The sequence below is a fragment of the Bos taurus genome, chromosome 11 (genome assembly GCF_002263795.3).
Source record: "Bos taurus isolate L1 Dominette 01449 registration number 42190680 breed Hereford chromosome 11, ARS-UCD2.0, whole genome shotgun sequence".
NCBI lineage: Eukaryota > Metazoa > Chordata > Mammalia > Artiodactyla > Bovidae > Bos > Bos taurus.
The window spans coordinates 11355045-11382617 of record NC_037338.1 but is presented as its reverse complement, the minus strand read 5'-3'; the positions used below and the strand labels follow the sequence as shown (position 1 = coordinate 11382617).

General features: G+C 52.7%; 2 protein-coding genes across 7 annotated transcripts in view; both read right to left on the bottom strand.

Annotated features, from left to right (window-relative positions):
• Positions 1 to 10973, bottom strand: part of SFXN5 (sideroflexin 5) — a 126644-nt gene extending 115671 nt beyond the window's left edge. For 2 of the 4 annotated variants that reach the window (XM_005212505.5, XM_059891312.1), the window contains exon 1: positions 10856 to 10973. In XM_005212505.5, the coding sequence (XP_005212562.1) occupies positions 10856 to 10957 (102 nt within the window). In that variant the 5' untranslated portion in view covers positions 10958 to 10973. 4 annotated transcript variants of the gene reach the window in all.
• Positions 10974 to 12900: 1927 nt separating this feature from the next.
• Positions 12901 to 27573, bottom strand: part of RAB11FIP5 (RAB11 family interacting protein 5) — a 43393-nt gene continuing 28720 nt past the window's right edge. Inside the window, exons 4-6 of one of the 3 annotated variants that reach the window (XM_024998892.2) lie at positions 19090 to 21081; positions 15376 to 15565; positions 12901 to 15076 (exon numbers count right to left, since the gene is read on the bottom strand). In XM_024998892.2, coding sequence (XP_024854660.1) covers positions 14873 to 15076; positions 15376 to 15565; positions 19090 to 21081 — 2386 coding nt within the window. In that variant the 3' untranslated portion in view covers positions 12901 to 14872. The remainder of the gene's footprint in view (positions 15077 to 15375; positions 15566 to 19089; positions 21082 to 27573) is intronic. The other 2 variants (XM_024998893.2, NM_001192869.2) reach the window with 2 other exon arrangements.

The following is a 27573-nucleotide window of genomic DNA, read 5'->3' as shown; positions in this document are numbered from 1 at the left end:
TCCTCCCTCTTCTCCCAATGCCCTGAGATCAACTCCGAGCCTTTCAGCAGCTCCGAGAACCAAAAAGCATGACGGCCAGAGGGGCGGTCTGGTCCCCAGCCCTCTCCCAGTCTGCCCGGCCCACCACGGCCTTTGTGCTTTGCTTAGGACTTTAGGAGAGAGGGTCTCTCCCCAAAGTCCAGCACAGGCTCTGCTGCCAGGGAAAGCTCCCCACCGTAGAGCTCAAGCACGGATACCCAGCTTGCAGCCCTCAGGCCTTCCTTCACCCACGCCTCAGGACAGAGGGCCAGCTCCCCATCCTTATCCCTGAGCAGGGGCCTTGGAAAAGGAGGGCATTGTGCTAAACAGGCCACAGGCATTAGAGCACAGTGAAAGGAAACCAAGCAACGCTGCTGCTGGGCCTTCTGCCCTCAGGACAGAGCCAGTTTGGCAAAGCCAAGCTCCAGGGGAGGAGAGAGGGGACCCAGCGAGGGGACAAAGGGGAAAGCTGCAAACGCTGGGGGTTCATGCCTCACTATCCTCAGGCTCCCTCCCACATCCTCCCTGGAGCCCCACAGCTCTCCAAGCCCAGCCTCCACGCCACCGGGGAGGAAACAGAACACACCCACTATTTTCCTTCTCACTAGGACATCAGACCCTGCAGCCAATTTCTGCTCCTTCCCCTCCTCAAAAAAGACCGAAAATAGACCCGGGTCACCACAAGGTCTCCTGACACACCATGGCACCCTCTGCCTGGAGCAGCCTTTCCACCCCTCTCCCGGCTCCAGCCTTTCACAGATCTATCAAGCTTCCACACCATTGCTAACTAAAACAGTCGCTTCTCTAACTTCTTATACATCAGAGGCCTAAACCATCCCCCAACTTACACACAATGCTCAATCAGAGATGTTCAGAAGTGTAGGCAGAGGTGTGTGCTGAGAACACTCACTGCTGCATTATTTATAAAGGTGAATTGTGAAAATGACGATCCATTCACAGGATGGAACAGCTCAGCCATCATGTTTAGGACAATGTTTATGCCATGCAAAAAGCCTGTGATTTGTGAACTGCTTCTAAAAAGCATGATTTCAACTTAGTAGGAGATAAACAGCGAGATGGATATTAAATGGGGAGCAAGGAGACAGGGTGACACCCGCTAAAACAAACCAGAGTTCCTTAGAGCAGCGGACCCCAACCTTTTTGGTACCAGAGACCTCTGGTTTCTCGTGGAAGAAATGTTTCCACAGACTGCGGGTGGGGTGGGGGGAAGGGTTCGGGATGATTCAAGCACCTTACCTTGTGCGCTTTATTTCTATTATTATGACATCAGCTCCACCTCAGAGCATCAGGCATTAGATCCCAGAGGTTGGGGACCCCTGACTTAGAGAAGTGGCTGATTCCAGGGCTGAGGTAGGGAACGAACACGATGCGACTGGCACATTTTGTTGTGCTAGAAAGGAACGAAGTGCCCCTCCCCAAAATGACGGGGGCATGTCAGAAGGACCAATAAGACGCAAATGGACTCTCTGTGTCTCTGAGAAGTTCCCAGTTGGGTTCACAGGGTATTCTGAAGGGACTGAGTCTAACCATGTGGAAACATCAGACAAACCCAAACTGAGGAGCATTCTGTAAAATAAATGGCCTTGTTCACCAAATATGCCAAATGCGGTAAAGACAAAGAAAGGCTGAAAAACTGCCCCACATTAAAGGAAACTGAAGAGATAAGGCGATTGAACATAACATGTAATTCTTGAATGAATCCTGGACTAGAGGGGGAAATGCGTTCAAGGAGATTGCTGAGACAAAGGATAAAACTGGAATAGGATCACAGATTAATAAAAGGATTGTATCCATGCTAAATTTCCTGAATAACCACACTCTGGTTATTGCTACAGACTGAATATTAGTGTCCTCTCAAAATTCATGTGTTAAAACCCTAAACGCCTAGGTGATGATATTTGGAGGTGAGGCCTTTGAGAGCTGATTATATGAGGGCAGAGCCCTCATGAATGGCATTAACAATCTTATAGAGATGTCAGAGAAACCCCTCACCCTGTTCCACCATGTAAGAACACAGTGAGCTGTCTACGACTAGGAATCAGACCCTCCCCAGACACTGTATCTACCAGTGCCTTCGTCCTGGACTTCCCAGACTTCAGTACTGGGAGAAATTAACTTCTGTTGTTTATAAAGCACCCCATCTATGCTATTTTTACTATAACAGCCCAAACTGACTAAGACAGAGATATAAGAGAATGTCCTTGTTGTTAAGGTTACAATGAAGTATTAAGGGATAGCTGAATAGAATCTACTCTCAAAAGGTTGAGAAAAAAATGATGTGTGGATACACAGGGCAGCAATAAAACCTGGAAATGCAGGTACTATTATTCTATTTACAGATTGAAGATGTTCTTAGTATCATGTGCATTTGCTATCTTGCCTGGCTTTATGGCCACCTGTAGACAAAGAGCATAATAAAGGAAATGTGACAACTGTTGAAAGCTGGTGGACCTAAGCAAAGGGTATACGGAATTGAATTCTTCTTGCAACTTTTCTGTAAGACTGAAACTGCTTCAAAATTAAAAGTTCAAAATTACATTATTTAAAAAGCTACATGAAAATATATTAAAATGTTAAGAGAGATAGCCTCTGGGTAATAAGAATATGGTATATTTTTATTCCCATATCTTTTACATTGCTTTTTAAATGAAAAAAAAAATCAGTATTATATTATGTATAATAATATAAAGAAGTAATATTCTATTTTTATAATATGTATTTAAATTAAAATAGACTGATATATTACTTGATTATAAACTGCTGAAGGATGCGGGCTATTGGATGTTCTTTCTGTATGTGCCTTGGCTCCTAGTCAGGTGTTCCATAAATACATCAGCCCCAACACGAATGAGTGGGCTGCTGAGCAGCCAGTGCCCTGGAGGCTTCCTGGAGTGATGCAGCTGGGCTGGACCTTGAACGGAGGGTAGGATGTGAAAGGGATAAGAGTATTAGCAATTAGCATCCCAGGGAGGGAAGAGGATCAGCAGAGGGGAGGGCCCGGAGGAGAACGGCCTAAGGGAAGTGCTTCTTGCAGATGATCCAGGAAAACATCCAGCCTCTGACTTGCCCTGTGGCCCATCACCGTTTTCATTCTGTCCCGGCCTGCTGACCCTGCTGTATCACTCTCCACCACTGCCACTGGGAGAGAGTCCTAAGTAAAGCATTTCGCTCCATAGATGCCTACCAACCCCTACGGGACTAGCTGATGGAAGACCACAGTGAACAAGCCCACAAGGAGCTGAGACCATCAAGAGAGACAAACAAGTAAAGAGATAACTATAAAACTAAGTGAGGCATCATAACGGGCACTGGGGACACAGGTTATTTCTCCCTAGTGAGTCAGGAAGCTTCCCAGAAGAGCTGGGATGGGCAGATGGATGAATTTACCGAGGAGAGAAGGGTATCAGCAGGAGCGCAAAGGCATGCAGGTTCAGGTCAGAAGCTGCACCTGGCTCCTGCAGTTTATTCAGTCATTCACCAGAAAGCTACTGGAGACCTATTGTGTGCCCAAGGCTGTGCTAGTCCTGAGCATAGAGCAAAGTTGACTGGTTGGGGGAACGAGGAATAATATAGTCATAGTAATGCCCAGATTTCTAGTCAGACACTAATGCTTACTAACCAGGATGAGGAAAGCAAGAAGCGTATTGATTCAGTGGAGAGGAAGATAACAGTTCTGGGTTGGTCATGTACACTTGGGACACTTAAGAGCCTTCCAGATGTAACTTTTCAATAAACACTTACACATAAAGGTCTGAGATTCCCTTTATGTGCACACATGACAATGTCCTAACCCAATCAGCCAAAGAACCTCCCCTTGGCCCACCAGGGGGAAAGTTAGGCTTCCTGACTCACGGCAACGATGGAGGCCACAAAGCAGAGGAACCATAAGGCATTTTGTCAAACAAGGGAGGAAAAACTGAGTTAGTGCAGAATCCTGCAGAAAGGTAGAGCCAAATTTAAATGAAACGGTACATTAACAGGCTCAAGGCAAAGCAGGGCTGTGGGGAAGAGGCCTACATAGATCTGGACTGAGAAGTAAACAGAGGGTTTTGTTTCTTAAAAACTATAAAATTCAGTTAACTATGGCATGGGATGTCCAGAAACTCCTTATTTGAAGCCCTGCCCTTGTATTGATTCTCTGAGTCAAAGACCCACCAATCAAAAGCAGGATGTTTCAATCCTCTTGCCAAGTAGAGGAGGTCATCAATACCTGGTTCTATTAATAGAAGGATTGAGCCATTAGCCACTGCAGTTGCTGACTTTCAACACACCCCGAAAGGAGTCTAAGGCAGAGCACTCTGTGCTCTAGGAAGACTGGTAGAACAGCCCTTCAGAGAGTTAAGTATTTCAGGAGACACTTTTTATGAACCTGGATTCTTACATCTTCCCATTCTTAGAAAAGAACTAAACCCATTAATTAAGATATCTGTTCCTCACATATAGCAGCAACCTTCTGAGATGTGTGCTTGATTACACGTAACCCCTTTGCCAAAATCACACACATGCTGACCTCTCCCCCCTTACCTCTTCATAGCTCTCTGAGCGGCTGCCTCCCAGACTATAGTCCTCAATAGACACTGCTACTGCTGCTGCTGCTGCTAAGTCACTTCAGTCGTGTCCGACTCTGTGTGACCCCAGAGATGGCAGCCCACCAGGCTCCCTCGTCCCTGGGATTCTCCAGGCAAGAACACTGAAGTGGGTTGCCATTTCCTTCTCCAATGCATGAAAGTGAAAAGTGAAAGTGAAGATGCTCAGTCGTATCCGACTCTTAGCGACCCCATGGACTGCAGCCTACCAGGCTCCTCTGTCCATGGGATTTTCCAGGCAAGAGTGCTGGAGTGGGGTGCCATTGCAAATAAACTCAACTCACAGTTCCTACAGGCTGCGTTTTTGTGTTTGTTTGTTTTCCTCAATATTGATCCTACTGATATAAACAGCACGTGAGTGAGTGACAGTCACTCAGTTGTGTCCAGCTCTTTGTAATCCCATGGACTGTACAGCCTGGATTTTAGACTGTAGCCTGAGAGGCTCCTCTGCCCATGGAATTCTGCAGACAAGAGTACTGGAGTGGGTTGCCATTTTCTTCTCCATTTAAGCAGCGAAGTTCCTGGCAATCCATAACCTTGGAGAATGTGATTTCTCAGTGAGTACAAAAGAATGGCTACTCAGTGAAGGAGGCGGCTGGGGCCCCTCAGAGCTGTGTAGGCCTGGAGAGAAGTACTCTTTGTAGCTGCCATCATGTGTCTGTCTTCCCAGCCTGATGCATAACATGGCAACCTCATCAGTCTTTATTTTCTCAACAGTTTAGTAACATGGTCTTTTTTTTTTTTTTTGCCCTCCAAAATTCACTTTTTACCCCATCAGATAATCAGTGGATTTTTTTTTTCCTTCCCTTTTTCTTCAACGGAAGAGTGAGTAAAGTAATTCCTTCCCATTCCTCTCACATGAAAGGTGAGTCAGCTACTTCTCAGCAGGGGCTCGCAGCCTGCTGCTTCCTAACTCCCAGACCCGGCCCAGGAGAGCAGAGCCAGAGAGCTGCCTCGAGCAGCAGCCCAGGGCAAAGGCCTGAGAAGAGACTGACAGCGGGCTTGTATCTAGACCTCTACACAACTGCACTTCTCATCCAGACTGCTCATCTGGATGAGGAACTCATCTGGATGAGGAACTCACTGATGAGGCACTCACTGAAGCTGTAGCCCAACAGCAGATAGGCTGGACCAGCTCAGTGGTCCTCACTCGGAGGACGGAATCCCCTGGGTTTTCTAAAATCCAGGCTGTACACCCAGGGATTCGAATTCTAGTGGCCTGGGGTGGGCTCGGGGCATGAGAGTCTGTTTAAAAACCCGCCCAGGTGATTACTGTGCAGCAGGGGTGAGAACCACTGGACTCGAAGGTGCTGACCGTCTCCAAGGCACAAAGAAGCCCTAGGACTAGCCCTGCAACACAGTCGCTCTCTAGCCCATAGGACGCACATGATTTAAAACATAACCACCTGCAAGGCACTTTCACTTCAGAACTTACTTCAGTAAACTATATGAGAAACTTGCCCATTGCCTCCTGACTCTCAGCCCACACAAACCTCTCCACCCTGAAGTGAAGAGTGCATTTCTGGGCCCACAAGCTGCCCGGACCCCAGAGGCAGCCCTCAACAAGCCACCTGCTCTGTTCTCATAGGCCTCGGTGGATTCGGGGCCCAGCACACACAGCATACCTATACCCCCAGGCATCTTCGCAGATAAGTGAGATTCTGAAGGAACAAGGAAGTTTAAAAATAATCATAATAAAGCAAACATTTCTGGGTAGATTAAATCACAAATGGAAAGAATCATGTATGTTTTTTTCCTGTCCTGGGGCCTCAACTTGCCAAAAATGGTGTCAGCCCTAAAGGAAGAAAAGAGTGGGTTCAGGAAAGGAAATGAGTAGAAAAGAAGTAAAGGGAGCAGTCAGAACACAGAGCTCCCCCATGCACTCTGGCCATTTCACCAGGTAACACGGGGCCATGGGTAAGAGCATGGACTTGAAGTTTACAGGAACAACAGTGGGCAGAGGAGCATCTTAACTAATACCACAGAGAAGCCTTCAGCCACGTTCAGAATAGGAAAATTGTACAGGACAAACAACCCAGTTTCTTCAACAAATACTGGGTTGGCCAAAAGGTTTGCTTGCAGAACTTGAACGAACATTTTGGCCAACCCAATAGAAAGAAAGAGGGATGAACCAATAGATTAACATATCAGTCAAATATAATGTGTGCGCTCTGTGGGTTCTGATCGAAACAAAGCAATTGTTTTTAAAACACAGTAAGGGAAATGTGAACAGTGCAATGGACTGAACGCCTGTCCCCACACTCCCAAAGTCAGCGTTGAAATCCTAACACCCACCTCCCACCTCAAGGTGATTGTTTTAAGAAGTGGTTTCTTTGGGGATGTATTAATGTCCTTATAAAAGAAACCCCAGAAAGATCCCTTCTCCCCTCTGCCATGGGTTTCAGCTAGAAGATGCTATCTATGAACAAGAAAGTTAGCTCTCATCAGACAATGAATCTGCCGGTGCCTTGATCTTGGACTTCCAGCTTTGAGAACTGTGAAAAATAAATTTCTGTTGTTTACAAGCTACCCAATCTACAGTATTTTGTTACTGCAGTCCAAACGGACTGGTTTGATGATATTAAGAAATAATTATTTTAGGTGTGTTAATGGTATAGTGGTTATGTTAAAACTAATTTAAAAATCCCCTGATATCATATGAAAAAGAAGGCACTTCACCTCTGTGATATTCTCTCTGTAAAACCCATAACTGTCTAACCATGAGAAAAACACTAGACAAACCCCAACTGAGGGACCTTCTAAAAAATACTTGACCAGTACTTCTCAAAACTGGTCATTAATAGTCAAGGTCATTAAATAGAAGGTAAGTCTGAAAAACTGTCATAAAACAGAGGGCAGACTGAGGAGACATGACAACTAAATGCGATGTGGGATCCTAGAACAGAAGAATAACATTAGTGTAAAAAATAGTAAAATCCAACAGTCTGGAGTATAATTAATAGTAATGCTGGTTTCTTATTCCGACAAATGTGCCACGGTAATCAGAGAAGATGACTTCAGGGGAAACGAGGTGAGGCTTATACAGGAATCCTGCTACTCAAATTCTGCACACATGAAATGATTTCCAATGGTACAAAGTGTATTTAGAAAAGCTAACTTAAACAGTCTTTCTGTTTTAGCATTACCTATAGCAGGTAGAGTGAATAATGGGCTTCGCATTAAAATAATTCCCTGATTGAGGGTGGGAGGCATAGAAACGAAGCTGGCCTAACACTGGTAATTGCTGAAGTTGGGTGATGGGTACACAGGAGTTCACTGACAATTGTCCTCAATTTTGTATGTTTGAAAATTTCCCTAATAAAAAAGTTGACAATAAACAGAAAACCGCAGACTCTGGAGCCAGACTGCCTACTGAATCTGTTTCTTTGTGTGCCAGTTTTCTCACCTAGAATATATAGGGTAATTGTCTCAACCTGTCTCCCATGGTTGTCATGAAAATTAAATTGGTCAATACATGAAAAGGTTAGAACAATGCTTGGCTAGCATCATCATCTTATGGGGAGAAAGATGTTCACAGACCAAAGCCCATTGAAGCAAGCTTTCTCCACCCTCTGACACGGCTCAGAGCTCCTCCTTCCCCTGCCCCCTACAGAGAGAGATCCTTGAGGAATGAAAGCAAGAAGGGTTCTGGGGGACTCCAGGGAGTAAGGAAAGACTCTGTGCAGTCTTGCAGAAAATGGTGTTATCGGTTAGTGGATTAAGAGCAGTGTCCCTGGTGTGGGCTCTGGGACTGAACCCTGGATTATGAACCATTCAGGGTTCAACGTGCTAAACGCAACCAGTGTGGTTGAAAGCAGGATTCCAGGGAATGGATGGGGGTTTGACTGGAGGGCAGCAGAGGTGGGCCATGCAGGCCTTTGGGGTCTTCAAAATAGAGGTCTTTACCTCAGAAGCAGGGGAAGCCACTGGAAGACATTTAAGAACATGCGTGTTGAGGGAGGGTGCAGCATCGCCTGATCAGACCTGCACTGTTGGAACTCTGCCATGTGAAGAGGAAGGGATTGGAAGAGGGCCAGAGTGCAAGCAGGGAGACCTGGTAGGAAGCTTCTGCAGTGGCTCAAGAGATCAGTGAATGGCAGCTCAGTCTAGGATTCCAGCAGTGGAGACAAGTGGATCTGAGAGCTATATGAGATGAAAATCCTGTTTGTATTTAGAGGGTGAAGGAGAGGAAGTCACAGGGGACTCTGGGTCTCTTAGAGTCAACTTGATGGCAGTTTGGGCTGCTTGCACAACCAGGGAGTCGTGTGAGAGGGGCAGAACTGGAGGAAAGGCAGGTTCCTTAACATGAACGAATATCACATGCACTGTGCTTTACACAGGGCTGGAGGAGAGCTGCTGCAAAAGCAAATAGAGCAAACACCTGCTGCCCTCGGGAGTGGTGCCAAAAAGAGGTACCAGCAACGGCTGCCTCGACAAACTAGCCTCAAGTATGCGTTTACGTCTCCAGCAGGGATAACAGCAATGGGCTCCGTCATTCGGAGCCACTAGGAGGTTCTCAAATATCTGTGTGTGACTGTCCCAGGACAGTTGCTGGAAAAAAAATGAACCCATAAATTAATTGAGCACATTACTATGTGCTGAGCCCCAGCTCAGGGTATCATGAAGACAGGCGGAACTGCAAGAGCAGCCCCTCCTCTCAGAGTGTGTTCACCAGTGTTGAGGAGGACCAGTAATCACACAGAGGAGTAGGGATATTAGAGGACCACAGGGCAGACTGCAGTAAAGGCTGACTTATGAGGATCCCACTCGGGGTAGTCAAAGAGCTGGGCAGGAAGGGGTCCCATCAGGGGATAAGGGAAAGAAGGGAGGAAATGTTTAAAAGGAGGTGGGCCTGAGTCTTGAAGGACTAGTAGAATGTGGGGTTGGGGAGTGGGGAAGTGGTCAGCTAATGGTCACTCAAGTCCAGGCACAGGCACCCCAACAGGCCATTCGGGTGGCACCTTGCACTGGCAGGGTGACATCAGTCTCCCCTTAGATACTTGCATGCTGAGATGGTTTATTTTTCAAAGGAATTAAAGTCTTGTTTTAAAACAGTGAGGATATTTTCTCAGAAGGCTCAAAAGCGCAGCTCCTTAATTAGCAAATCTCAGTGCACCGCTTTGCTGGAACCAGTCCCTCTCCCACCAACATGATAATAACCAACCAATCAACCACCGCACCGATCTTGGTACAACTTTCTTTCTTCCTGCAAACTTCTTTCCATCCACCTCCGTGGCGTTCCCCCCGCCCCCCAACCCCAGGCAAGCCTGATTCACTTTAGCCAAGTCTCTTTGCCCCTTTTCTTAACAAAGTCCAGCAGGGACCCGGGTATGCGGTGTAGGAACGGTCCCTCCCAGGCTCCTGCCCGGGCAATAAGTCTGAACTGCGGACTCTCTCTCCTGGGCCGAGGGAGAGGAAGAGACGCCCTGTCGTGAGGAGAGGAGGGTCCGAAGGAAAAGGACGACTGTCACCGTGCTCCGAAGAGCCATATAGGGTCGGACAGAGACGAGCGCTTCGTGGAGATCGCAGCGGGTTAGGGGGCTGGGGTAAGCTCCCGGGGACGCGGACCCTCTGAGCTCCGGGGATGACACAGCGTTTCCTCTGCACCCCCGGCTCTCCCCGCACGTCCTCACTCCATCCCCGACAGGGCACCTGCCGGCCGACTGGCTGCATCAGCGGAGGGGGCAGGGGTCGCCAGGCACCCCTCGGCAGGCGGTCCTAACCCATCCCCACTGCGGACCTTGCTTGGGGTGGAGAGCTGGGAGCGGAGCAGCTCGGAAAGAATGTGGGTCACCAACCGGGGAAAAAGTTAGAAGGCGTCTCGACCACGCCAACTTTTCACCCAGGGCCGGATTCGAACTTTCCGCTTGGAGTGGGCGGCTGCACTGCCCAAGCGACCCTGAAGAAGCAGCTTGGATCCCGGGGCTAGGATCCCCGGCCGCGGCGGGCAGTGTCCAATCACAGAGCGCCTCTGGCAGGAAGGGCTGGAGGGCGCGGGCGGCTGGGGAATGACGGCGCCGATGGCCAATAGGGAGCCAATACATCAGCCCTCGCCCACCCCACTGACCAATGGGAAAAAGGTGACTGTGGCCGAGGTCCACCAGGCAGTAGCTGCAGGCTCCCTGGTGGCCGCGGGTCGGAGACCCTAGGGCTAAAGAGGCTTTTGGAGAGGAGTTTGCTCGCCCTCCCTGTGCCACCCACCGACCCTCAAGCCACAGCCCGGTCCTCACCTGCTGGAAGCGGGGTTTGCCCAGCTGGAAGGGCGGTGCATCGGTCGAGGCATTAGCGGCACTAGCCGCCGCCGCCGATGCTGTAGTCGCTGTATCCGCCATGGCCACTGACGCCTGCAATCTCCGGCCCTTTTAAAATGTCCCTCCTCGGCCCCCGCCACAGCTGCCTGTCCCGATTGGCCGTAAGCTACCGCAGCAAGCCGAAGGCGCAAAGGGTTGTGGGGAGTGTAGTTTTTCTTGTCTCGGAGCTTGACAACCCTAGACTGCGGAGAGTTCCAATGACTCAGACTGGGTCTGGGTTCTTGCCGCTAATTTTGCAGGCGTCGGCAGTCCGAGAAGAGGGCGCGTGTACGTCTCTTAAGATCTCAATAGGGGTCAGTCGGGCGACCCCTCGCTGGTACTGCCCCTAGAATTTTGAGTTGAACCAGTGGGCGTCGCCCCTGGAGCTGCAGCCCAGAAGGACACTACTGATATGGGCCCGACCCTTGGACCAGATGGGCAAGGACTCCAGACGTAGTAGGGAAATCTTGGAAAGCTTTTTTACGAAATATCACACTGCAGAATCTTCATGCAGGTCCTTCTGTCACCACACTGTCCCTTGGCTCTTGCTCTCCAGTCACCCTGATTCAGCTCCTGGAGCATTCTGGGCGCTCGTCGCCATTGACCCAGAAGATATTAACTTTTGGCCTTGGCCTAACGCAGACTCTCTCTGGCTTCAGCCTGAATATTGCGTTTCCCGATCCTCGCCCTGCTTGGGCAAAATCTTACATGTTCCTATCAGCCAGCACTTTCCTTTCGCAGCCGTTGCATTTATAATTATTTATGGTTTTGAGTCGGAGAAGGCAATGGCACCCCACTCCAGTGCTCTTGCCTGGAAAATTCCATGGATGCAGGAGCCTGGTGGGCTTCAGTCCACGGGGTCGCTAAGAGTCAGACACGACTAAGCGACTTCACTTTCACTTTTCACTTTCATGCGTTGGAGAAGGAAATGGCAACCCACTCCAGTGTTCTTGCCTGGAGAACCCCAGGGACGGGGGAGCCTGATGGGGGAGCCTGCCATCTATGGGGTCGCACAGAGTTGGACATGACTGCAGCAGCAGCATGGTTTTGAGTATCTGCCTTGTCTTCTGTGGGGTCCACAGGACAGGAGTTGTGACTTTGGGATTCATTGCTAAGTCCTCAGTGCTGAGAGGGCTCAAGCAGAGACTCAAATATCCTATTGCTGTAAGAGTTAAAACAGCAGGGGCTTAAGAGCCCTGGCAGCCTTCTCTTCCTCTGGCCAACAGAAGATCTCTTCTGGGTGCAATTCCAGGGCAGGAAGAGAACTGGGATGGGGAAGGGGAGTTTCAGAAATGCTTAATAACCATCAGGTACAAGGACTTTCCCTTAAGCAAGAGTACCACCAACTGTAGAGCAAGGCGCCAGCAGGGATAATAAACACACTCATGCAGAATAGACTAGCAGATTCCCAGCTGAATTATCTGGTCAGTGAGCCAGGCTAGGGGGAGGACTATGGGAAGGACAGAGGGAGAGCTGCCTGTTTTGCCCAAGAGGGCAGTAGAAATGTTTGGTTTTGACCTTAGGAACTTCCCTCCCCACTGGCCAACTTTGAGTCTCCTCAGGCTTATGGTGAAGTGCAGGGTTGGCTCATGCCTTCTGGACACTGCATTATCTGTAGCAGTCAGTTCCTCAATCATATTAAACCACAAGAAACAGACTTTTCCTAGCTGTGGAGAGTCTAGCTGGCCATGAAGAACCATTTGTATCTTGGATCTGTATCTCATCCTTCCCTACTAGACTAAGTGGCTTGAGAGTAGGAATCGAGTCTTGAAATCCCTCTGTTATTTCCCACAGTACTCAACAAGTATGGGCAACCTGGGAATGAGAAAAGACAGCCCAGCCCACTAGGCAACACTGTGCTGCTGCCCCTGAGGTCAGGGCAGGCACAGTATCATCCGAGAACCCCATCATCTTGATTAAAAGCTGCTTTCTTCCTGAAGAAGCCTCCTTCATATGCCTATCAACAGTAACACAACAGAGCCACCTACAGTATGTTAATTTTTTATTCATCATAAAGTGCTCAAAACATGAAGAACAAGCTCTTTATAAACAGGCGTTACAACTAGGAAGACAAACAGCAAAGCAGTACTGTGCCTGCTCCCGCCCACCTCACCTGCAGCTCTTGCTCCCTGCCCACCTCACCTGCAGCACTCCTCCAAGTGGTGGCCAGGAGCAGAAACAGCCACAAGAACCCTGGGCTTCAACCCAAAACTCTTTTAAAGAGACCTCTGCCCTGGGCATTTTAGAAGCCCACAACCAAGGGTGAGCGGAAGACCAGGGTCAGGACTGGGACTGAATAGTGCCCAGAGGAACATCGAGTAGAGGAGTAATCCCCCTCCTCCTGAAGTGACACCCTCGTGACCCCCCCAAAACATGACTGAAGTCTTGAGCACCCATGGACACTCTTCAGCTTTGCTGAGTGATTCTTAAGGTAGATGACATGACAAGGGCTTTCCCCTGTGTGTGGGGCTTCATCCTGGCAGAAGGAAGACATCACCAGACAGCACATCCCTTCCCGTGGCTTTCCAAGTGACCCCACAGGCTGTCTCACGAAGAAGAGGTGGCCACAGAGGAGCTCTCACGTTTTTAGCGGGCCAGAAGTATCCCCCTTCAGCACCTCCTCACCCCACAGGGTTTGCTAAGGCAGAGTGCCCCCAGCCACCAAAGATTTCCCTGCAGATGCCATGGGGAAGCCTGTCATGTTTTCCGCAAGCAAACCAGAGGCTGTGTCAAAGGGTAGACACTTTGTTTCAAAGTGCACTGCAGCAAAGCCAGGCAAGGACATGGGGCAGAAGGGACAGGCTAGTCAGCAGCTAGTGGATGAATGGGAGGGCAAGAAAGGCTTCTTCCTAAGTATAGGCAGGGTGGGACCTCCCACTTCCAGAATGTGGTTTTTATCCTAAGACCCTCCTCAACTGGGGAGGTGGAGATGGCAGGGAGGCTGAGGGAGCAGCAGCAGCTTGGCCAGACCCTTAGCTGGAATTAATTCTACGGGAAGGGGCAGAGCATGCAGCAGCACTGCCCTACCCTCCTTTCCCACTCCCAGGCTCCCAAGAGATCCAACCCCATGTGCTCAACAGGAGGAAAGGGAACACCAATTAGGGGGAGAGGTCTACATCCAGAGGCTTTTGACCCCACCCACAAAAGGCACATTTTAATTGGTTTCCAAAAGTTCAAACCCTGCACTAGCAGGGTTTTGGTATCTAGACAGGCAACGAGAACAGAGCTGGAGGCTTGATCCCCAAACATAAGCAACCCAAAGCCCGGAGGTGAGTGAGGAGGCGCTCTCCCAACTCTGGCCCCAGCTCTCCACACATTCACACATGACACTCACTCGATGCAAAAGTCAGAAGAGGAGGGTGGGGAGTGGCCTCCGTCTTCTCCCTCCATCCACGCTGCACTCGATCATGAAACAAGCAGACTCGGACATGGCAGAGAAAGGCTAGACCACGAGGCTCCCGCTCCCGGGGGAATGGATGTGAGGCTGAAGAGTAGGTACCCTGGTTGCCCACAACTCACAGGTATCTGGGCAGCTTGGTCCCTGCCACAGCCCCAATAATACTAGGAGCCCTCCATAGGCTGGAGGGAGGTGTAGAGGACAAGGGTTTAGCTGTGGAAGAAATGGGGGTAATAAAGTATGTCCCAGGTACCACATCAAATTGGAGCTCACCCTGGTTTCATCTTGAGGGCTAAATTCTTTGTTCCAATTCCCTGGAGCCCCCATAGCTAAGGGGTATGAAAACAGGCAGGTGGGAAAGACCCAGAGCTCCCAAAGACACACAGGTTGTCCACAGTACTTGACGGTGCCAGTGGGAGTCCCCACGGCCCGCTTTCCAGCAGCCCCGGCTGAGGGAGGAGACAGGGGGAACAGGCTGGGGCTTAGTTCAGCAGGAGAGAGGGAGTAGCCCTGTGGGATAGCAGGTCTGTGCCAACCCTCCGGGATGGGGCTGAAGGGGGCTACTTGGGAGGAGCGGGGGGGATCTGCAGCAGCGTGGGCGAGCTCTCCATGATCCGCACCAGCAGCCGGTCGATGTAGCTCTCCAGCTCCTGCACATGCTCGTCCCGCTGGCTCAGCTCCCGCTCCCGCTGCAGAAGCAGGCCGATGAGCTCGTCGTGGGTCAGGTGGTAGTATTTGGCCGACTGGTCCAGCACACCCGAGTCCTGAGGCCAGACGGAGGGAGTGTGGGCAGAACAGCCTCAGGCCCGCCCACCCCACCCACCCACAGCCCAGTTTCCCAACCCTGGCCCTAGGAGCTGCCTCTGTCCCCAGCGCCAGGGACAGCCTAACTGGCTTCAAGGCTCTGCCCAACTGGGCAGACCTGGCTCACCAGGGGCCAGGCCTGCTTCTTGCTCCAGCCTGCCTGGCACACCTCCCCCGCCCCCAAACCTCGAGACGCCTGGCATCTCTTCAGAGTACCAAACATCTGGTCGGAAACCCCTGGCAGCCTGCTCGACCTCACCTTCAGCCTCTTGGCGTCCGCAGTCTGGCCAACCTGGGGGGCTGGAGCCACAGGCTGAATGCTGCCGGAGGTGACTGTCTTGAGCTTCTCCAGCCCACTGCTCAGGGCTGTGCTCAGACTGGAGCGGGACTGCTTCCGGTCAGGGCTCCCCTCCACTGGGGCAGTGCTGAGGGGCTTCACAGGGTGGGGACTGTGAAGACAGACGGGAGATGCGTTACAGGGAGAACGAGTGGCACAAGGGAGAAGGGCCACCTTCTCCGTGGGGCCAGGGCTCACCACCTGGTGGCCCCTTGCCCTGCTCTCCGCCTGCCACCACCTGACCCTCCTCCCTCCCTCAGACCCCTCCCTCTTCACGGAGACAGCCCAGGAGGTGCTACAAACTTCTCTGGACCTAATCCCAGTCTTTAGTCTTTAATCCCAGAACCCCCAACCCCGCAACTCCCTCCCTCCCTCCTCTTCTCTATTGTAACTTTTCTCTAGGGTGATGATCAATCCTCCCAGTTTCTTAATTTTCCCAGGGCGGGGAATTCCCAACAGGTAGGTCTTTTAGTGCTAGAACCGGAAAGACCAGGCAAACCTGTGGTGCTTGGTCACTGGCCCACCTCACTCTACTGGTTGCTTGCTAGCAGAATTGACACAGGCCTGAGAAACACTCCCTTGAGCTTGTCTGAGCTTGTCTTCGTCTAGCCATCCCCCTCGGTCATCTCCACCTCCTCTTCCTTCTCACCAGCCTCTCCAGAGCATGCAGACTGCATTCTCTCTGTAAGTTCCCACCTTTCATCGACTCCTCAACCCATCAGGACAGCGGCCCCCACTGGCCTGTCACAAGCGTTCCTGCTGAGGCCACGGACCCCTCAGCTCTCGCCTCACTGACCTCTCTGTGATCCTCCCCTGGCACCGCTCACTTACTCTTCCTTTGGGCTGCTCCTTCTGCCTGGTTGGAAACCCCAAACCTCTGTCTGGCTTCCAGACACCTGACATCCTTCTCAGTCTCAGCTGAGGGTCTGCCTCTCGGTTCCCGCCCCAACCCCTACACTCCATCTCCAGCCCAGACTGCACCCCTGAGCTCTAGACCTATGTAGACAGTTGCAGACTGGCTTCTTCAGGGTCCACACTCATCTCCAGCCTGACTGCCCTTTTAAGTGCTCCCCGGCAGAGAGTATCAGGCACCATTAGCTTCTTATGGCTCCAATCAGAAGCCTAGGAAGCCCTCTGAACGCCCTCCTTCCACTTCAACCTTGACAAACATCAAGCTCTGCTGCCTTCTCCCACACGATCCCCTCCCTTCCAAGCCAGCACTGGGTAAGCCTTTTTCCAGCCACACCCAAGCACCCACCTCCAACCGCTGCCCCATCCCCTGTGGACGACGGTCTCCCCTCACCCTCCCACCCGCCAGCTCCCTATCCAAGCGTGTGTGTACCAAGTCGCTTCAGTCGTGTCTGATTCTTTGCAACCCCCCATGGACCGTAGCCCACCAGGCTCCTGTGTCTGTGGGATTCTCCAGGTAAGAATACTGGAGTGGGTTCCCATGCCCTTCTCCAGGGGATCTCCCAACCCAGGGATTGGACCCGGGTCTTCTGCAGTCCTGCTTTGCAGGCAGATTCTTTACCATTGAATCTGGGAAGCCCGTATCAAAGTAAGAAAACACAATTTCCACCACAACCGGGCCCCAGGTCTGTCCTCCGGCCCTACTCCCTCTGTCACTCCAGCCAGAGGAAAACATGCTCTCCGTCACCTTCACGTTCTTATAAAACCTGTTCCTCTGTCTGGAACACTGTCCCTCTGCCTGTCGGCCTGCTAACGCCTGTTCATATTTCAAGGCTGTGCAAGTCCATTTCTTCCAGGAAACCTTCCTGATCTCCCCCATGCTTACTGGGGCGACTCTCCTTGGAGATCCCCCAGCACCTGGTACCTGTCACAGGTACCCAAACTGCAAGAACTAGCCTCCAAATCAACTCATCTGCCTCTAGGGCACCTCTCAAAATTTTCACTTACTTCACAGAGGATTTGGACTATTCAATGGGAGGAAGCACAATGGCTTAGTCCAAGGCCCTGACTACACTGGAGGGAGGCCCAGCCAGCCCCAGAGAAGCCAGCTCTGGCACTCAGGACAGGGCTGCGGATTCAGTGTCAACCCAGGAGGAGAGGCAGAGAGCCCAGGCGGAGGCAGACAGTAGGGAAAAGAACACATCCAGCCCGTCCTGCCCACGGAGGCGTTCACATGAGGAGGAAGATGCAAAGGCAGCGCTCAGGCCACCGAGGGGCTGTGCCAAAGGAGGGGAGGAATACAAGTAGGGCACAGAAACACCCTGAATGGGGGCTTGGAGTCCTGAGCCCTCGGTCTGCTTGTCTGCTACGTCTGGGGACCCTGGACCCCGCAGCTCTCACAGACTTCATTTCCTCATCTGAGAAATGGGGACAGCTTTACTTGGCCCATCCATGTCTTGATGTAAGGAACATGCCAAGTACAGACGTGATGCCAACTCTGAAGAGAATAAAACTTCCAGAAAGTGGTGAGTATAATTAGAAGTGGTACTGGAATGTGGCAGTGCCAGCTGAGGCTGCTGTCATCAGAGCAAGGAAGCTACAATCACCTCCTCTCTCCCACCTCTGGGATCAGCATCACCACCTCTCACCGGAACAGCAGTCGGGAGCAGCCCAGACTCCTTCCCACCCACTTCTCAGAAATCAGCACTGGCCCTCTGGGGCTTCCCTTCAGGTTCACTTTTGTCTTCTGTCTGGACTGGGAACCCCTTGGGGATACAGTAGTGTCTTTCATCTCTGTTCAGTGGCTGACATACAGTGGACACTCAAATGAATTTGGATGCCCAAAGGTATGAGCTGGTGGGCTGGGGGCCTACAGACCCAGTGCTAGAGCCTGTGCCCCCTGCTACCCACCCCTGCCTCTTCACTCAGCTCTCCCAGAGCGCCAGACTCCCTCTGAATTTTGCTGCTCCTGCTAAGTTGTACACCATTCCCCACAGTGACCTATCTCTACAGGACTCAGCTCTGGTCACCCCTCACCAGGCACCTGGTGAGGTCTCGGCCTCCTAAGTCTCCCAAACAGACCACTGCCACAGTGACCACAGCCTCACAGGCATCCACTGTCCTCTCAGCACAGTCCTAAGCACACTGGGACCACCCTGTGAAAGGCACAAATGCAAACCAATGAGCACCTACTGGAGTCAGAAAAAAACAAACCTTTTTTCTGGGGGTCATACAGAGGGAGCATCTTAGATTTTCTTTTGTCCTCTAAAGGTATTTTGGCTCTCCTCTCTGACTCCAGTGCCAGCCCCTTCCCTCTACTCTCTGCCTTCACAACCTACTTCCCCAGGCCTGCCTAGGAGGACATGGCCCCCATCTGACAAGCTGAACTGCCCCAGCCTCCCTTGTGCTGAGAACCTAAGCTCTCATCTCTGCTCCCCTGCTGGCCTGTATCATTCTCCCCACTCCATGCCTCCCCTCTTCACCTTATCGTCATCATCCCCCAACTCCTGACTTATGGGGGGCACCTGCTGGCCCAAGGTCCCAAGAGAAAGCAGCCTCCGAGCCAGCACCATGGAAGGCTCGTGTCTCCAGAGCTCTGGGGTGAAGGAACCCGTCACCCACCCCCGAAGGGGCTGAGGCGGGAATGTGAACACCTCATTCCTTGGGCCGCTCTGCCCCCCCTTCACCCCCTTTCCCCCTGGAGAGTGCTTTCCGGTGGCCGCTCACCTGGCACTGGGCTGTGGATCCTCAGCTGGTCGTGTCTCCAAGGGCAGAAGCGCAAGCGGGGAGGCTGGGGTGCCTGCAGCGTGGTCTTCCCCAAGTGGGGTCGGGGGGCTCCCAGTGGGGGAGGCTGGCTCCCCGGGGGGTAGGGAGGAAGAGGTCAAGGTCCAGGCTCCAGGCAGGGGAGAACATGGAGGGCTGGGGCTCCCATGGTGGTGGCTGGCCCCGGGCGGGAGATGGGGTGGTGGCAGGGCAGGTTCTGGGGGGGTGGGCAGCTCTTCTGGACCAGAGCGGATGGAAGATTCCCTGGACCCTGGAGGGGATGTGGATGGAAGGCTGGGGGGATCTTGGCTCCCCTGAGACGTGAAGGGGTTCAAGGCATCCTCCTCTGAGAGCCTTAAGCCAGCCTGTCGGCGGCTGCCTGTCAGGAACCCAGGCCCCTCTCCTGCTGGATCCTGGCACTGGGCCTCAGGGTCTTCTCTCTTTGGAGTCCCCCACATCTGCTGAAGAGCCAAGCTCTTTGAGTAATGGGGTGTGGGGGCAGGGCCCTGAGGGCAGCTGGCAGGCACAGAGAGGCAGGGCCCGGACACCGCGGGAGGGCTGGCACCCTCTGCTAGATCTGGGCCTGGCCCACCCAGCGTGGCTCCAGAGGAATGGCTGTCAGACTCCAGCTCGGGCTTCTGGGCCTCCTCCTCCTGCTCGGCCTCCTCCTCCTGCTCGGCCTCCTGGGGCCCAGCGATGGGGGCACGTGGGATGACATCTTCTTCTCCCGTCTCTGACCCCCTGCGACTCAGCCCCCCCACCGCCTCCTCCTCCACCGCCTCTGCCTTCTTCTCTTCCTCCGCTGCTGCTGCCTCCTTCTCCTGGGAATCTGAAGGGGTGAAGAGACGCGGTGGCTTGGGAGGTGGTGTCTGGGGCTGCAGCCCCTGGTCCAACTCCCACTCGGGCTTGGACTCTGAGTCTGGCTCCGGCGGGGGCAGCCCCCCGCTCCTCTGGGGGCTCACAGGTTCTGGTGACCGTGGCTGCATCTGGGGAGGAGGCAGCTCATCAGATGACCCTCCCTGCAGGACCGGTGAGGTAGTCTCCGCCGCAGGAGAAACGGTGACCACATCCCATGGCCAGGAATCGTCCACTGTATCGAGCTCGTGGAAGACCTGGCTTCCACCTCGGCAGGTCTCCTGGTCCTGGTGGGCCTCGGGGAAGCTGTCTGGGCCAGGCAGCCTCTCCCACACGCTGATTACTTCTGGGGAGCTAAACAGAGACGTCGCGCTATCTGCCGGACTCTGCCCTGCTTCCCCTCCTGGGGCAGGCAACTCCCTGTCTGCTCCGGAGGCTGAGGCTCCCGGGTGCAGCTGGGCTGACGCGGGAGGCAGACAGGCCCCTTCTGACCCAAGGGGCCCTGGGTCAGCCACACTTGTGCTCGAACAGTCCAGTCCCAAGTCCGGAGGAACTCTGGGCTCCAGCCACACGCTGCTCCCACCTCTTTCTCCTCCCCCAGGGTCCCCCTGGAGCTCAGCTGCCTTCATTGTCATGGCCCCGGGGCCTGGGTCTTGCAGCCCAGCCGCCTCCAGCCCTGCTCCTGGTGGGGCCAGGATCTCACTCCTGGCCTCTGGACGCAGCCTGCTGGCAGCAAAGATGTTGAAGGTGTCGTCCCACTCAGGCAGGGCTTTCCCAGGGGAGGCCAGGGGGGTGGGGTTGGCCCTCGAGGCACTGGGGAGAGAGGGAGCAGGTGAAGGAGAGTTTAGTGCTATGTCGGCTATGAGTTCCTCGAAGAAAGGGTTGCTCTGCAGGGAGGTGAGGAACGGGTTGGTGAGACCCGAGAATCCAGATGGGGTGGCTTTGGGGATGGCGGCGGCAGCGGCAGCAGCAGGGGAGGCGGCTGCACCAAGGTTAGTGCTTAGCAGGGGAGCAGTGGGGGGGGCCGGAGCACAGGGGGAGCAGGGGTGGTGGTGAGGAAGAGCAGCCAGGCCAGATTCTACCTGAGGAGACACGTCCAGGCTGTGGGGGGAGACAAAACCGTGAGCCTCCTGGTTAATGTCAAGACTGGAGAGGCCCCTGCTGAGCCCCACGGCCTTCCCCCCACCCGCCTGGGGAAGAGGTGCCACAGTGCTACGGGCTGGGCTCAGGGATGCGGGCCCAGGGATAGAGGGAAGCCCCGGCACGCACATGATGAGGCAGCACCCCCAGGACGAAGATGCTGGACAGAGCTCATCTGATTGATCCTCACACCAACCCCGAGGAGCAATACTCCCATTTTACAGGTGGGACGAGCCCATGCTGACAACTACTCAATGCCAGACTGCCATCTGAAGAACCAACTAGAAAGCACTTTACATCTCTTTATGGACTGAGAAAAGAAAATACCGGCTGGTTGGGAAAGGATAGACAGACCAGAGAAAAGCCAGGCGCAGGTATGTGGCTGGACAAAGTCAGGACCAAGAACCCAGCCAGTGCCTGACCTTCTGACCCCTGAAAACAGCCTGGGTCCTCCTGAGCCCTGGCAGAAATGGAAGGTGACGATGGGGCTGTTATCAGAAGCGACACAGTATCAACCAGACAGAACGTTCCGTGGTGGCATTCTCGATTCTGGGAGGGGTACCATAACCAGCCAAAGAGGATGAGACACTGCTGAGGATGTCTGCCACCAGGCATCCACCTAGCCCGGCACCCGGCAGGCAGCCTCTTGCCGAGGACACCGGCAGGCCAGGCTTGGAAGTGACCCTGCGAGGAGACCAAGGCTGGAACGTGGCAGCAGCAGCAACTCTAGATGTCACCAGGGGCCTCCTGGGGTCCCCGACACAGATCCCTGGCTCCCCTAGGAAATCCACTCCCTGATGATACACTTACATTAACCAAGACACTTGCTGGCCTTCAGGTGCCCCCTCTGGGGTCTCCTTGCGGGGAGCACACCCTGCACTTACGCCTTATCTATGGCATGCAGCTGACTTGAGGGGAATGGGAAGGGACAGACTCTAAAATGAGAGCTCTTGGCTTCTCTGGGACACCCCCGGGACACAGACAGAAGGCCAGAATGATAGCACAGGGAAAAAGGGGGGCCTGACACCCTCATTCTCAGCAGTCCAACAATGCCTTGCAGCTCAGCCCACCTGTCAGACCCAGACCTCAGTGGCCTTGCCTGCTATTTTGAGTACCATCTTCCATCCCCACAAGCCCTAAGACCCCCAATTCCTCGATCCCTCCCAGCCCAGATGGAAACATCCAGAAGAACTCCTATACATCCGTCTTCATTCAAGCAGCTCCTTCCCACGGGGAAATGCTGGGGGCAAACTCTGAGGTCGCAGAGGCCAGGCTTCAACAGTCAGCCCAAGAGGAAGGAGGGCAGGGGTAGGAGAGGCGCCTACAGAAAGAAGCCCAGGAGTCTGAAGCCAGGACGCTTCCGGGGAGCCAGGGCCCAGTCGGACGAGGTCCCGGGGGGCTGGGCGGAGGCCGGGCCAGCTCATCTGCAGACACCAGGGGCAGGTGATGGGAAGGAGGCCAGTTCAACCAGCAGCACAGGAGGGCTTCCCAGACAAGCTGGAGTCTATCGGCCTAGTCTCAAAGGTGGGACACAGTCAGACCCCAACCCCTGGGCTTCTCTTAAAAATCCAGCTTCCAGAGACTCTTCTGAGCCTGTTTTTGCCCTGTAATAACTCCCGGCAGGCGGGGAGGAAAGGGTGGGGGGCGGGGCGTATAAAGTCCTGCCTTCTCCCACCTCACCAGGGCTTTCCAGAACAGCTTTGCCTCTACGGTCAAGACATACGGTAAAGACACTGAGAGAGGGAGGACCCTGTGCCCAGAGTTCCCTTCTCCCTCCCTCCAGAAACGTCTGCCTCAGGGGCCAGGAGAGCAAAGCCCCACCACTGCGTGGTCCAGTCCACCCCACCATCGGAGCACCAACCCTGCTGGCAGGGCTCGGCCCCAGGAGCAGGGCTGAGCGAAGCAGAGCCAGCTCTTCCCAGTGCCCTTGATGACAAGTGGACAGAGGGGTCTGGCAGAAGCAGCTCCATCAAACATGAAACAGCCCCAAGCTTAACGCCACAGCCCTCAGCGCCGGCCTGGCCCCACTCACCCATGCGGTCTTGCAGCAATCTGGCGGATTGTCAGAGCCACAGGGCAGGAGAGGGCAGGGGAAGAGCTGGGAGCCCCAGGCTCGGCTGGCAACCCTCCCTCCACTGGCTCCCCAGAGGGGCACACGAACCCGTTGGTATGGCACCCGCAAATGGCTTTCCCTAGAGGAAGGAGCTCCAGGTACAAAGCCTAGCTAGCAGCCACCCCAGAGCCAGCACTTCGCCAGTTCATCCGTCCTCTCTGCCCCCAACCATCCCCCAGCTCCACACCAGCTGCAAATTCTGCAAGTTCTCACTTTACAAAGTCCCCTCCCAGGAATTCCTTTGCGGTCCAGTGGCTAGGACTCCACGCTTTCGCTGTGGAGCGCCCAGGTTCAATGTCTAGTTAGGGAACTAAGATCCCCCAAGTTGTGCAGCCTGGGCAAAAACAAAACAAAAAAAACTCCCCTCCCTACTACTGCATCTGACACTGATCAGAGACACCTTGCCGTGTGGGGCAGTCTTTGCAGGGTATGCTCTGAGAACAGGGCCCACTATGCCAGCCCCGCACACTGCTGCCCTGCTCCTCCCGACCCCCACCAACCATCGAGGTTTCAACATATCCTGACTCATCTTCTCTTCCAGGACCAAAAGCTGGGGAAAGAAATCAGAAGTCCAAAGGTCTCTGCCCCTCCGGTGTGAGAGAATAAAACTTCAGGGCCTTAGTGTTGCTTCAAGAACCTTACAGCAATTGGATGAACCCAGCACTTAACATAGCAATCGTCTGCTCACTCTGACAAGCACCCTCTTCTTAAACACAGCCGTCGCTGGGTGACTCCCTACAGCATGAGGAGGACACCCCTGTAGCTAGGGGCAAGGCTGCACTGGTGGACAGATCTTCCTTAGACTGAGACGAGCCGTGTGTCCTTGTTAGTTCCATGCACTGGTCCCAGGGGCATCAGTTCAGTTCAATTCAGTTGCTCAGTCGTGTCCAACTCTTTGTGACCCCATGAATTGCAGCACACCAGGCCCCTCTGTCTATCACCAACTCTGGGAGTTTACCCAAACTCATGTCCATCGAGTCGGTGATGCCATCCGGCCATCTCATCCTCTGTCGTCCCCTTCTCCTCCTGCCCCCAATCCCTCCCAGCATCAGAGTCTTTTCCAGTGAGTCAACTCTTCGCATGAGGTGGCCAAAGTACTGGAGTTTCAGCTTTAGCATCATTCCTTCCAAAGAACACCCAGGACTGATCTCCTTTAGAATGGACTGGTTGGATCTCCTTGCAGTCCAAGGGACTCTCAAGAGTCTACTCCAACACCACAGTTCAAAAGCATCAATTCTTTGGCACTCAGCTTTCTTCACAGTCCAACTCTCACATCCATACATGACCACAGGAAAAACCATAGCCTTGACTAGATGGACCTTTGTTGGCAAAGTAATGTCTCTGCTTTTGAATATGCTATCTAGGTTGGTCATAACTTTCCTTCCAAGGAGTAAGCGTCTTTTAATTTCATGGCTGCAGTCACCATCTGCAATGATTTTGGAGCCCAGAAAAATAAAGTCTGACACTGTTTCCACTGTTTCCCCATCTATTTCCCATGAAGTGATGTGACCGGAGGCCATGATCTTAGTTTTCTGAATGTTGAGCTTTAAGCCAACTTTTTCACTCTCCACTTTCACTTTCATCAAGAGGCTTTTGAGTTCCTCTTCACTTTCTGCCATAAGGGTGGCGCCATCTGCATATCTGAGGTTATTGATATTTCTCCCGGCAATCTTGATTCCAGCTTGTGCTTCTTCCAGTCCAGCGTTTCTCATGATGTACTCTGCATATAAGTTAAATAAGCAGGGTGACGATATACAGCCTTAAATACTCCTTTTCCTATTTGGAACCAGTCTGTTGTTCCATGTCCAGTTCTAACTGTTGCTTCCTGATCTGCACACAGATTTCTCAAGAGGCAGGTCAGGTGGTCTGGTATTCCCATCTCTTTCAGAATTTTCCACAGTTTATTGTGATCCACAAAGTCAAAGGCTTTGGCACAGTCAATAAATCAGAAATAGATGTTTTTCTGGAACTCTCTTGCTTTTTCCACCATCCAGCAGATGTTGGCAATGTGATCTCTGGTTCCTCTGCCTTTTCTAAATCCAGCTTCAACATCTGGAAGTTCACGGTTCACGTATTGCTGAAGCCTGGCTTGGAGAATTTTGAGCATTACTTTACTAGTGTGAGATGAGTGCAACTGTGCGGTAGTTTGAGCATTCTTTGGCATTGCCTTTCTTTGGGATTGGAATGAAAACTCATCTTTTCCAGTCCTGTGGCCACTGCTGAGTTTTCCAAATTTGCTGGCATAGTGAGTGCAGCACTTTCACAGCATCATCTTTTAGGATTTGAAATAGCTCAACTGGAATTCCATCACCTCCACTAGCTTTGTTCATGGTGATGCTTCCTAAGGCCCACTTGACTTCACATTCCAGGATGTTTGGCTCTAGATAAGCGATCATCACACCATCGTGATTATCTTGGTCGTGAAGATCTTTTTTGTACAGTTCTGTGTATTCTTGCCACCTCTTCTTAATATCTTCTGCTTCTGTTAGGCCCATACCATTTCTGTCCTTTATCGAGCCCATCTTTGCATGAAATGTTCCCTTGGTATCTCTAATTTTCTTGAAGAGATCTCTAGTCTTTCCCATTCTGTTGTTTTCCTGTATTTCTTTGCATTGATCGCTGAGGAAGTCTTTCTTAACTCTCCTTGCTATTCTTTGGAACTCTGCATTCAGATGCTTATATCTTTCCTTTTCTCCTTTGCTTTTCACTTCTCTTCTTTTCACAGCTATTTGTAAGGGGCATGGAGATCTACAAACGCGCTCCCCCAGACACTCCCTAAAAAGGTCAAAGCCAGCCTTTCAGGCATCCCCAGCCCAGCCCACATGCCTTCAGCCAGCACCCCCCACGACTCCATCCTGGCATCTGCCTAGTAGGTACCCTAATGTCCAGGAAATGTAACAAGACACCCTCTCCATTCATCTGGGCAGTGAGGTGACCGGGATGGGGGCAGCCTGAATGCTGCAAATGCAAAGTAGGGAGACCATAAGAGTTATCTTCCAAACCAGAATATTTTTAATATAGTAAAGGGGACTATGCCAGGAAAACAGGCACAAACAGGACTTAGGGCCTCATTACCTCTAAGTCACTGGCACACGCCCGAGTTACGTGTTTACACTACTAAGGATGCCCCTGAGACCCCGAGTTCTCTCAGTAGCCAGCGCACACTCCAGGTTCATCGAGACCTCGCTGTTCACACCTGGTGAGGGGCTGGAGCTGATGCAGAGACTGCTAAAGACCACCACAATACATATGCCTCTAGGCTGGACCATGAGTACCCTCAATTTTTTAATAAAATGTTTTTATACATCACCTGATCTGCTACTGAGCACAAAGATCCACGGTTAGTGTGAAGGGAGGGGACAGGAGCCTGAGGTGCCCTAAGAGGTCACCCTAAGAGGTCACCCTAAGAGGATCAGAAAGGGACAGACACAGAAAGCACTTGTTTTGGCACTGGTGGGTTTTACGCGCACAGTCATGATGGTCCTAAAACACACACTAAAGTAGCCTGTGCTGCAGCCCAGGGTGAATGGCCCACAGTAGGGCTGGTAAGCAGGGCCTAATCCAATGGCCCAGATCTGAACCACCCACTCCGCCCAACACACACACACAGGCACACGCATGCGCACACACACACAAATGCTGGTACGGGCTAGTGTGGCAGTCATGGGACCTGGCAGACGAGGGGCAGGGCAGGAGGAACGGGAGGACCCCCTTCCTGGCCTCGCATACTCTGGCTCCTTCTCCAACAGCAACAGCTTTTCTCTGCACACCAAGCACAGCACAGCCCGCCTCTGGCCTCTCCTGGGGCTCAGTGCCGTGTGGGAGCACTAGAGGGCGCCGCTGCCCTGCCTAGTGAGGAACACCCAGCACTCCTCAATGGTAGCCCTGGGGCAGAGGCACCCAAACCTCTGGGTCTGCAGACAGGCTCCCCTGGGGGTCTCGCAGCTACATTCAGTCACTCCAGTTCTAGGTGTCCAATTTATGGCTTCCTGCCACAAGTTCTTCCTGCTCACCTCTTATTCTCTGCTCAAAAGCCCCAAGCCCTCTGAGCAGACACCAAAGGTGGTTTCTCCCAGACCAGCCCCCCACTTCCGAGGCACACTGGGCCAGGGTGACACTGACAAGGCTCAAAGTCCAGGTCACTCTACTCCAAGAACATTCCCTCCCCTGCCTGGACACCAGGCCACAGAGCCTGCTCTGCAGCCACTGTAAGCAAATGGGTCCCAGGGAGGGCAGGAAGCCCCATCTGCCCTCCAACCTGCAGAGGGTGAGCTTGGAATTCAAGTCCAGAAGGACAAAAACCTCAGCTTCCTTATGTTCATCAGTCATCCAACTTCTCT